This window comes from Psittacula echo (genome assembly GCF_963264785.1).
Source record: "Psittacula echo genome assembly, chromosome: 3".
Lineage (NCBI taxonomy): Eukaryota > Metazoa > Chordata > Aves > Psittaciformes > Psittacidae > Psittacula > Psittacula echo.
The window spans coordinates 3,088,138-3,100,415 of NC_137736.1; the positions used below are offsets into that span (position 1 = coordinate 3,088,138).

Genomic DNA, 12,278 nt, shown 5'->3' on the forward strand with positions numbered 1-12,278 from the left:
AGTCAAAGGAGGTACAAATGCTTGTGAAAGGAAGCAGCTGGAGAGTGATGGTTACCTCCTCATGCTGCTAAGGATCACTCCTTGCCCATCACCCTCCCAACATCCCTGACCAGACAGAGGTACCTTCTGGCTGCCTTTCCAGGTATGTTTTGCTAATGGGCTGTATGAGCTTTCATGGAGCCCTTTGGGGAGATTTAACCCTTCTTCCTAACCCTCTCAGGGGGTACTGTGCCCCCCTTCTGGGGAATAAACAGTGAGACTTCTCTCACTCAGGGTGTAAATGCTGCTTGGGCAGAAGAGTATCTCCGCTGTGCTGGGCTAGCCTATTTACAAGGATTAGCTCCCTCTCATTGGCTTTGAGGACTCAATGAGCACTTTTCAGTGCAAACTGTCCCTGAAATTTCCTGTCACGGTTACAGCCTCTGAAGCGCCTCATGGATGGAGCTATGCAGCTGCCACCACCAGTCACATATGTTATTGCAGCATGCGTGCTAATAAGGCACATCTGTTTGTATGGGATAAAACCATGTAACTCACTTCTACTTTTTCAATTGAGGTCCCAAAGGCTCCAAAACTTCTTCCTCCAAAACCTCTGTTTCCCTAGGGATTTCAGACATAGTTCAGGTACTTCCTGTTTCTCACTGGACCCCTCGGTTGAGTAGTACATTGAAAGATTATTTGATAATGAAGCGTGATGCATTTTCACTCTTGAATCTTTGAATCACCCACTTTAAAGCAGAATAAGCACCTTTCTCACCCTGAGTACAAGTGTTTGCCTTGATTTGTTACGGACCTCAGAAATTCAGCATTTCCATCAGCTGTTATGAGTACCTCAAGTAAGGGTTAAAAAAGAAGTCTTCTTTATTACTCAGTCAATATATGCAGGATCTCTGCTTGACCACTTTAAATGTCAGGTACACAGAGGCAGGGAAAGGTCAGTGTGCTCTGGTAGTGACAGTACCTGTGTGCTGCTGGGCAGGAACTCGTGAGCTATGAAGTTAACCAAGAAGGGATCCGACACAAATCCTGCTAACAGTCATGTCAGGACAGCGTGTAAGATGGCATGCTGAACATCCCATAATATTCTTATGCCTTTTTATGAAATGGAATAAACCCCCCTATACAACTATGAATAAATTTGTCCTATTATGACAGAGAGGTGCACGTGATAGAAAAGTTAAACCCACCACTTTTCCTTGACCCAATACTAGCGCATTATTCCCATTCCTTAATGATATAAATAGCGTTTCTTTAGCACAGCATGCATGTGGATAACTATATAGATCTATCTTCAGCAGCTGAGAGGAAAACTCGCAAGAGCAGGCGATCTCCTTCTGCGTGTTGTCAGGACCATTTCTGGCAAGGCCCTGGCCAGGCAGGGGAGCACCACCACCAAGTGCTTAATCCACCCCACAGCAGTTAAACTGAACCCTGTGTATTAAAGCATAAATCAATAATGCACACAGCCAGCCCGCATGAAAGGGTCAGCATTAATAACATCAGCCATCTCCGAGTGCCCCTTGAATCTGTGGGATGTGTTGTGAGCATTTAACCTTAACTGCAACAGCAGGAACTGCTGCCGTCTGTACTTACCCAACAGCTATTGCAAGCTCTTTGATCCTGGTTGGTTTATGATTCATTAATAGCGTGTTTTAAATACCCTATTGACTAAATGTGATCTGTTTGTCACTAGAGCACCAGTTGACATCCGTGGCCTCTCTGGAGTTCAGAAGTCAAGCAAGCTTGCCTCCTGCTTCCATGACACAAGGTAATCAATTCAGCCAAAGTGCTTCCTCTGTTGCTTCAAGAATGCAGGAGAAAGGTGCATAAACACAATAACCACCTTGCATTTTTTGTAGCAAACAATATAATGCCCACTGAAGTCCTTTTTTTAGTACATTATGCACTAGGAAGTCCACAGTCCAAAAATGAGAAAATGCTGTGTGATTTTATCTTTTCTAATGCTCCATTCAGGATATATGCATTAGTTTGAGCAAGTTGAACAGACATTGAGTATATATTCTTTTGATTACTTATTGTATGTATCTCTTCAATTAAATTCCCTACAAACATAAAGTGACATTAGAGCTAGAAAAAGCGCAACCCAAATATTGGAGCACAGGAATACGAATGAAAAGCACCAATAAACTAAATACTAACAGCAGATGACCCAACTCAGTGATTTCTTCCCCGGGCTGGTGACACAGAGGCCAGTGAAGGGCATGGTAACATACCTGGGAGGGTTTAACCTCGCTTCCCCAGGGAGAGGTATGTGCAGGAGCAGCTGGCACATGCTCAGCAGTGTGGCAGCAGCCTGAGTGGAGAGCAGGTGAAGCTGCAACCCTCCTGCCTTCTGATGCCGAAATAAAGGGTTGATGCCCACCGATCTCAGCATCGAGCTGGGAGCACTTATTTCTTTCAAGTCCCTTTCCATTTTGAAGCCCAGCCGTTGATCCCTGTAGGAATGGCTGCTTTTAAGCAGCAGTTAGAACGGCGTTGGAGCTGTGCCCACAAGCAGCAAGGTGCGTGCTCGCTGCCACACGGCCTGAGTGAAAGCAGGCATGGCACACGTTCCCATTCTGGATGCAAAACAGCACGTGCGGCATGGCAGCACGCGAAGATGCAACTTGGGAAGTCGTTGTCAAACTCCCATCTTCCCCTCCATAGCAGCATCAAAGCTTGGGCTCAGAAATGATTCACCGCTGAGGCAGCAGCTGGCAGGAGTAGATTTGGCCCTTGGTATTTGCAGCAGCCTTGTTCTTCAAACAGGCTGACTTCCACTAGCCCGCAGGGCATCAAACATCCTCCTTAAGCTGTATAATTCAACCCTGCAACCTTCACTTAAAGTAACCTACGTTACGTGATGCTATAGCAGTATTTATCCAGGGATGAGTGAGCAATGCGAGGGGCAACGTGTGGGGTAATACTGGAGGAAGATGCTGAACACAAGGCTTCGTCCTGCCCTAACAGAGTGCTGTTTGGGAGCTGAATCACTCATTGTGAAACCTTGGGGCATGAAGAGGCTAGGTCTAGATTGAGATATGCCAGGGTAGCAACACAGATTGCAGAGGCACTGAAATTAAGGCTTGTTGATTCTCATGCTGTCTTCCCCATCCCCGAAGTAGAGATGCTTGCCCAGCCTGGCAACAAAGTGCTTGTCCAAGTAGACTGAAATCCCTTCTGCAAGCAGTTTAATGACAGAGGCTGTAAATATGCAATATGAACAGAGAGGATTCTCCTACTTGATTGCGTTATCTTCACTAGTTGAGAAGGTACGAGGTCAAAGATACAGTGTGAGCTGGTGCAGAGCTGTTTGTCTTCTATGAATAGACCAGGAAACAACCGCCTTTTAACCAATGGCCCTGACGTGTGGCAGGTGTGGTGGCTGACTGTGGGTTAATGCTTCTGCTCTCTGGCATGCTGCTGGTTACCATGCTGGTGCCACCATCAGCTTCTTGAGCAGACTCTTTGGGCTGCAGCTGAGTCAGGATGCCAAGTCTGAGTCTGCCATTGTAAAAAGGGGGTTGGTTCAGTTTTTGTTGTTTTGCAACTCTTTAATGAACATCCAAGAGACAGCTGGGAATTGATATGAGGCAAGAGTGCACAGATATAGGCAGGAGAAGGAGGAACAGAGACAAGACCAAGGCTGTTAAAACTGCAGCCCGGTCTTCACTTAGCTTCCACGATAGCTCCACCTCTGAGCCCAGAGATGCTCAGGCTTTAAGTGCTGGGTTACAGCTGCGTTTCACCTTCTCAGATGTGTTCAGATGGCTTAATGATACTTCTCCAAAAATGGGACAGGTGTTAGGAAAGGTGGACTCTTTTTAGTAAATGTGAAATAGGCCTCTTGGGAAAAATAGAGATCTACCTGCTAACCACCATCTGTCTGTGTCTGAACATCAGACAAACAGGTAGTTGAGCCCTAGAATACTTAGCACTTCAAAAAAAGATTCATGGAATATATCATAGAATCATAGAATAGTTAGGGCTGGAAAGGACCTTCAGATCATCCAGTTCCAACCCCCCTGCCATGGGCAGGGACACCTCACACTAAACCATGGCACCCAAGGCTCTGTCCAACCCGGCCTTGAACACCGCCAGGGATGGAGCATTCACAGCTTCCCTGGGCAAATCAACTGTCATTTGGCACCAGGTATTGCAGGTGTGTTCCTGCACAATAACTTCTTCAAAAGTTCTCTCTGCTGGTTGGGAAAACAGCTTTGTCTCATTGGAGGTGCTGAAACCCTGTCTAAATTCTGATTTACATATGTTTGTTCATTACTGCACTGGCTTCAGGTCGAAACAAGCCACCACACTTGGAACTACTGAGTTTCAACTGAAACCCAGCTAAAATCCAAGAATACATGCTTAAATGCCCCATATGTTTTCTCAAAGTTTATTATCCGTCTTGTCAAACTGCTCTTGAGTTTCTAGCTTGTGACTGATAGAGTTTCAAAACAGACACACAGTTGTATGATGCTTGTTTGAGGGAACCAATATAGCAAGAAGTAGGTTACAACCATTTGACCTCATTAGTCAGGAAACAGGGAAGAAAGAGGGAAAAATGAAAAACAAGTAATAAGTTCCTCTACAGCAATGTTTACAAGCTTGTGTGTTTTCAGCAGGAGCACTGATTTCTACAGAAGAAACAAAAACCCATACCAGCTCCACAGCATTTAATGAGAGATGGACAACAGCATGTGAGTACCTGATGCATTTCCTTTGCTTTGTAGGACTGTATCAGGGGAGTTATGAAGCCAATTCTGGGTGCTGCAAAGTTCAAATGTGGCACCAACTTAGCAAGTGTTGGGTTGAAAATCTAAAGTCATCTGAAGTATCTTGCTCAAAGCAGCAGCAGGTACTTGGCTCTCTGTGGTCCTGTTTGTGATGCCTTTGCCAAGCACATTCACTCTGCGGTGCTTGTTTTCAGCTGCTAGTTGGTAGTTGTCACATCGCCATGCTTAAGCTATTCCCAAACACAGAAAAGTTGTGTCTGAGCAGAGGTCAGATTCGGGTGGTGTAATCTGTACCAGCTTTCCAGTATTTCACAGAAGCAATTCCCCTGTGGAGTTGCCCTGAGCTAGAAAATAAAGGCTTGACGCTTCCAAGCTGTCAAGGATTTGCGGCAGCAGAAGAGGAACGAAAAAACATTTGAGAATCCTGGTTTTATTAGACATATTTAATTTGATAATACTGAAATTCAATATTGAATATTGAAATATTGAATTTGAGACCTCCCTTGGAGTATTATGTACAGTTCTGGTGTTCTCAACGTAAAAAGGACATGGAACTGTTGGAACAAGTCCAGAGGAGGGCCATGAGGATGATCAGGGGACTGGAACACCTCCCGTATGGAGACAGGCTGAGAAAGTTGGGGCTGTTCAGCCTGGAGAAGAGAAGGCTGCGTGGAGACCTCAAAGCAGCCTTCCAGTATCTGAAGGGGGCCTACAGGGATGCTGGGGATGGACTGTTCATCAGGGACTGCAGTGACAGGACAAGGGGTGACGGGTTCAAACTTAAACAGAGGAAGTTTAGATTGGATCTAAGGAAGAAATTCTTTACTGTGAGGGTGGTGAGGCACTGGAATGGGTTGCCCAGGGAGGTTGTGAATGCTCCATCCCTGGTGGTGTTCAAGGCCAGGTTGGATGAGGCCTTGGGTGGCATGGTTTAGTGCGAGGTGTCCCATGGCAGGGGGGTTGGAACTGGATGATCTTAAGGTCCTTTCCAACCCTAACTATTCTATGGTTCTACGAAATTGAGAGAGTTGCTAGGCAAATGTAGTGAGTACTGAGGGCAGTTTATAGATGACATAAATTACAGGAGCAGCTAAACAAAATCACAGAGCAGCAATGAAATAATGAGATAATGTGTGGCAATAAAGGCTGTCTAATAGAACATTGAAAGGCGGCCTCATTAAAGATCAATAAATCAATACAGGAAACCCCAGGGGTGGACACTTTTCCACAGGTCTTTCCCTCTAGAAAATATCCGCTCAGCAGCAGAAAGATGGAAGTTACTCTCTTCTCTAACATCTTTGGTTTTGTGCTTTCGGAACAGGCAGGGCTTGTCAATGCGCTTTTGTATTCGTCTGTCAGTCTTCTTTTGGCTGAAGTACAAACGTAGCAGCCACTTTCCATTTCCCGACTATATTTTTGGCAGCACTCCAGTGCTTATTTACCTGCATACAACCCACAACCACGCATTTAGACTGAAACCTTGTGACAACTTCTAATGCTTCACGATCCTACCCTGGCACAGCTTGTTGGTTGCAATTTTTGCTAAAAGCATGCTGAATTACACTACTATTTACAGGAGGTACTGGGTCCTGTACCACTCATGGCTACATCCCTAGCATTGCTTCCCCATAGCTTGATTACCAGCTGAGGCATGGCCTTGAAGGGTCCTCAGTCTGGCAGCTGTAATTGGGGGTAATTTCAGAGCACACTGGCACCAGTGTTCCTGCTGAGGCATACCAGCATGTGTCCCTGTGCTTTCCCAGGGCCACCGGGCTGGTACAACAGGGACTGCTATTATCAGTTCAATCCTCAGAGGCTCTAACACAAGCCATTATGTAAATTATAATAAGTAGTGCTCATCAGCATGCTATATAGAGCCCTGTGCTGTGGGATCTCTAAGTCTATATCCTCTTTCTTATATATAACTTTAACATGCCAGATCTAGCATGCTTGTGCCCATAAGAATAAACACCTAATAAACAAGGAGAAAAGAAGAACTGAATTGACGACCAAAACTCTCAGTGAATATTTAGAATGCCCTAAAATTGGACTGATTTTTGTCAGGGCTTTTTAATACATACATACTTACATGCATAGAATGATAGAATGGTTTGGGTTGGAAGACACCTCAAAGATCATCTATTTCTAAGCCCCCTGCCACAGGCAGGGACACCTTCCACTAGACCAGGTTGCTCAAAGCCCCATCCATCCTGGCCTTGAACACTTACAGGGATGGAGCATCCACAACTCCTCTGAGCAACCTATGTCAGTTTCTCACCACCCTCATAGTGAAAAACTTCATCCTAGTACCTAACCAAAACCTGCCCTCTTTCAGTTTAAAGCCATTCCCCTTTGTCCCGTCACTCCATATCCCTGTAAAAAGTCCCTCTCCACCTTTTCTGTAGGCTCCTTTTAGGTACTGGAAGGTTGCTATAAGGTCTCCCTGGAGCCTTCTTTTCACCCGTCCATCCATCCATCCATATATATATATATCAACTTGAGTGCTCAATTTCAATCAGAACCAGCATCTCATAAGAAAGAGATTTCCTGGCTTTGATTACTCATTTACATTGTTTAAATGGTGGATTTATTTTTCTTGGATTTATAAATCAGCAATTATACCACAGCCTTTCAGGTATCTTTGTTATTTCATTTGTTGTTTGCATCAGACAAAAGCAAAGGGTATAAAATAGCCACAGTTGAGCCCAGTAAAGCAATCACGTACAGGCTTGTAAGGTAATTGAAGGGCATTCTTTCTTTTTGCACAGATTTGACTGATTCCAGCACCGAATCCCCTCAAAGCCTCAGGAATGCCACGCACTTCTCCAAGAACACAACCCTGGAGTATCGTAAGTGCCGTGGCAGCTCTGGAAACGCTGTGCCATTGTCTAATCACATATTTTAGCTATTAATTTGGAAGATGCAAACACGGAGGTGGCTAGAAAAAACAGGAATGTATCCTCAGGCAGCACTGATCTTAAACATAGGTAGCTTAGCTGTATTAAGAACGGCTAAGTATCTGTCTACAAACAGATGAGAGATTATTTTTGTGGATCAGACGCAGTACTTGACTGAGGAGACTGAGGTTTCACTCAGTCATGGCAAAGGCACACTCTTTGTGTTGTTACGAAGGCACTTAATATCTTTAGCTCTTCATTACCATCAAAGAGGTAAAAAGCTTATCGTTCACCCAGACTGCTGTGCAGCTCAGTGCTGTGTTGCTGGAACATCTTAATGGGTGTTTTCTAATACTCCTCTTTCTCTCTCTCTCTCTTTTCTTTTCTTTCTTTCTCTCTCTCTTTTCTTTCTTTCTTTCTTTCTTTCTTTCTTTCTTTCTTTCTTTCTTTCTTTCTTTCTTTCTTTCTTTCTTTCTTTCTTTCTTTCTCTTTCTTTCTTTCTTTCTTTCTTTCTTTTCTTTCTTTCTTTCTTTCTTTCTTTCTTTCTCTCTTTCTCTCTTTCTCTCTTTCTCTCTTTCTCCCTTCCTTTCTCCCTTCCTTTCTCCCTTCCTTTCTCCCTTCCTTTCTCCCTTCCTTTCTCCCTTCCTTTCTCCCTTCCTTTCTCCCTTCCTTTCTCCCTTCCTCCCTTCCTCCCTTCCTCCCTTCCTCCCTCCCTCCCTTCCTCCCTCCTTCCCTCCTTCCCTCCTTCCCTCCTTCCCTCCTTCCCTCCTTCCCTCCTTCCCTCCTTCCCTCCTTCCCTCCTTCCCTCCTTCCCTCCTTCCCTCCTTCCCTCCTTCCCTTCTCCTTTTCTCCTTTTCTCCTTTTCTCCTTTTCTCCTTTTCTCCTTTTCTCCTTTTCTCCTTTCCTCCTTTCCTCCTTTTCTCCCTTCCTCTTCTCTTCTCTTCTCTTCTCTTCTCTTCTCTTCTCTTCTCTTCTCTTCTCTTCTCTTCTCTTCTCTTCTCTTCTCTTCTCTTCTCCTCTCCTCTCCGCTCCTCTCCTCTCCTCTCCTCTCCTCTCCTCTCTTCTCCTCTTCCCTTCTCCTTCCCTTTCTTTCTTTTAATATTATTTAATTTGATAAAAGCATGGGTTTTGTCTAACACAGGGTTGTAGGCCAAAAATGTAGGAGTCTTGCCAAGAGAATTTTGACACCCTGATTCTGGAGTTCGATTTCCAGCCTTCACCGGGGTGAATAACAGTGGCTTCAAAACACAACCTTCACTTAAACATAAAAAAAGCAAACAACAAAAAACTCCAAATAAGTAACTAAAAGTGTTCTGTGCCCATATCTTTCTTGGTAACCTGTCCTTTAGCATCACCGACCAGCCAATTTCAGTTATCAAAGGGGAAGATTTCTTTACTACCAGCAGTCTGCTCAATACTACTGGTGAGACATTATCCTACAAAGCCTCTTCTTTCGGCATGCCGTTGCAGTAAGTGAGGAAAGCAGAGGAGCACGGGATCTGAAGCATCATGTATAGTTGACCAGGGGAGCTCAAGAAAGGGAGAAGAGATGAAAGAGGAGTCACAGCTGCTGTGTCCCCACACCGTGGGTCCTTGCAGGCTTTTGGCATTCCTGCCTTCTCCCTGCATCCGCAAGTGGTGCCTCAGTGCATGGTTTCTTCCAGCAGCAAAATTTGGCTAGTCACACTCCCTATGTCCCGGGGGCCACCAATGGCTTGTGCAGTGTGGTGGACTTGGTGTTTGGCCACGGCGCTGGCTACCACTGTGGCTAAGACCCAGGCTGAGTGACATCCCAGTATGACCAGCATTGCAAAGGGCCATGATGCCAGCACAACGGGAGGTGACACTGAGGTGACATCACCCAGTGACTCTTGTGCTTCAGGCCTCTCTGGCCACCAGCCCACTGCTGCACCCTCGGTGGCAGCTGAAGGAGGTCCGTGCTCCTCCTCTCCTTTCTCCCTATAGCTGGGACCCTGAGGGCACCTCTTTCAGCCACCAGCACCCTTCAAAGGTGGCTGTGCAGCAGTGGGGGGATCCCAGCACCAAAAGCAGGAGAGGCAGGGTGTTTGTGCCATCAACAAGAGCCCACCCCAAAAAGTGGCTGTGCCTTTAGCTGGATGTTTCAGCAGGCCTCGGTGTCAGTGTGCTTCCCCTTAAAGAAGCTCACATAGAAACAGACGAAAGCACTGATTTTCAGATGAAACGCTTGCCAGCCTGTGCCTGAATAACCCCATCATGTGAACGGGTGGGTGGCTGAAATCAGCCCGCAAACCCCGTCAGAACTAAAGTGGGTTAACTCCATAAATTAGAGCTGCAATGCTCAGATTTGGGGTCCTCAGCCTGGGAGCCTCACGGTCTAGTGTTGATTTGCGGCTGTATCATCACTAGCACTGTGCCTGGGGGCAGCGAGCTACAGGCAGCAAGCCCAGAGTTGCCTCCTCTTTGAGGGTGTTCAGCTGAGCAATGTCTCTTGTGTCCCTTCCAGGTGATGTGATGAACACAAAAGCCAGTCACTTCCCCTGGCCAGCAGTGGTAGCTGTCCTGCTCCTCTCCTGCAGCTCTCTAATAGCTTTGGGCATCAGGAAATGGTGTCAGTACCAAAAGGAGATGTGAGTACAAGGAAGGGGAACCGCAGATGTGGGAGGGGTGGCACAGAAGACAGCATAAGCTCTAACCCAGCTGTTTGGATTTACACATATTCCCTTGACATTACCCATCCTTTAAGTGCATGGATCACTACTGCCATTTTTTGCCATACAGCAGTAGGAAACGTGGAGTGTTCTCAGCCTTTTCGTCTGTTCTGTGGGTTATCTAGAAAACAAACTATAAAGAGTGAGCTGCGGTGCAGCTTCAGGGTGCGAGGGAAGAAAACAAGTCAATTCCTTTATCCCAGAGCCCCCCACTTCTATTAGCCCGCCTGCCAGCTGCTTTTGCTCTCTCATTTTGCATGGTTACTTGAGGCCATGTTTTAATGAAACTGTACTTCTAGGGTAACTCTGTTTCGGTTGCGAGTAATATATGTGAAAGTAGGATAACTCAGACTTAATCCCAGCCAAAGAAGCATTGAGTATGTAATTATTACCAAAGTTTAATTCCCTGCTAAAGCACTCGGAGATCTACTGATGGAAGCAGTATCTAAGAGCCAATTATTTTTAATCTTACTAGCATTACTAAAATGTTTGAGAAATCACGGTGTTAATGAATCATTTGCGGTCCTAAAAAGCCCTTTTGGAACACGGCTGCAAATCCTGTATATCAAAGGTAAAAATGGGATCAATTTTGGCACCGATTTGGGATGGGGCCTTTCTTTAACTTGGCCTATAAATCGACGAAAGAAAAGTTGAGTCTTTAAATATGCCTTCAGAGAGCAGTGCGAGCAAAAGAACTCTGCCAGGGTTTTGAATGCTTCACCAGGACCACGGTCTGTTCTCTTAAAGCATGAATAAAGTAAAACTGGGAGGCGGGAGCTGAGAAAGCCAGATGAATACCGGGAGGTGCACTGAGGCTATAGAACAGGAACAGGGCAGTCATGCTATGTAAAAGCAAACGTCAGGTGCTCTTATAATGACTTAGTGTCCATCTACCTCCTCCTGTGCACGTTTTGCAACAGTCTTTTATACAGCTTTTGTGTGACAGTGCGTTTTATCTCTTCGATTTCAGAATGGACAGACCTCCATCTTTCAAGCCACCGCCACCTCCGATAAAGTACGCCTGCATGGTGGAATCTGAAGGGACCCCCTCATCCTGCCACGAGCTGGAAAACCTGTAACATCACCTGCCGAAGACTGACACAATTAAAAGGCTTTGTCTTTGAAACAGCGATGAGAGAAGTTTGGTGTTAATGACCCATACTAAAATGCAGAGCGCCGCAATGACATCAATGCTGGAAGCTGCGCACTCCTGAGGACGCTTATTTCATCCCCTCTATGTATGCATTACATTAACACCGTTGTGAGTGTCACCGTGAGATTACATGTGCTTAATTTGAGCTGCGCGATCAAGTGGGAATTTGCTGTCTTGTTAATGGGAACAGATTAACACATCACTCCACCAGCCTTTTGTTTTACTAAGTGTATAGAGATGACAGCTCTGCCATATGGGCACCACGATTACACGGGAAGCATTGGTTTAACATGAGGTTTTTGACACCTACACGAGCCATTCTTACAATTATTACATGTTTTGCTATACAAATATGAACCAACATGGGATTTGGTATCGCTGTGAAACCAAACCCAAAGCAATCAGCACCTTACACAGAAAGAAAGAGCCTGCATCAGTTGTCAGGGGGTTGCAGCAAAGGATGGTGCGGAGGGGAAAGGCCATGGTGCAGGCCTGGTGGGACTGCTTGCGAAGATGAACCGGTTGTTGTTGTTTGCGATGTCGCAACAAAGAGTCAACTTTGGACCCGCGGAGCAGAGACTTGAGGGCTGAAATGAATAAAGACCCTAACGACAATGGGAAATGCTGGTCCTTTTGGAAGCGCTGTGCCTTTGAAACAATAACCACTCTTGAGTCTGCTTTTCTGCAATTATACCTATGATACATGTGAAGACAACAAAGGGACTATAATAATTTTATTCTCCTTTGGTCTGAATGAGTTTCTGTCATTGGCTATCTTCATATTTTCCAAGACCTCGGGATA

The 12,278-nt window shown here is 45.5% G+C and overlaps 1 protein-coding gene across 1 annotated transcript in view; it reads left to right on the plus strand.

Moving 5' to 3' along the window:
- Positions 1-11,402, plus strand: part of CD96 (CD96 molecule) — a gene marked incomplete at both ends in the record, with an annotated part of 29,500 nt that extends 18,098 nt beyond the window's left edge. Inside the window, 6 exons of the mRNA XM_080613233.1 lie at positions 799-836; positions 1,694-1,768; positions 4,623-4,700; positions 7,505-7,585; positions 10,119-10,242; positions 11,294-11,402. Coding sequence (XP_080469359.1) covers positions 799-836; positions 1,694-1,768; positions 4,623-4,700; positions 7,505-7,585; positions 10,119-10,242; positions 11,294-11,402 — 505 coding nt within the window. The remainder of the gene's footprint in view (positions 1-798; positions 837-1,693; positions 1,769-4,622; positions 4,701-7,504; positions 7,586-10,118; positions 10,243-11,293) is intronic.
- Positions 11,403-12,278: the final 876 nt, after the last annotated feature.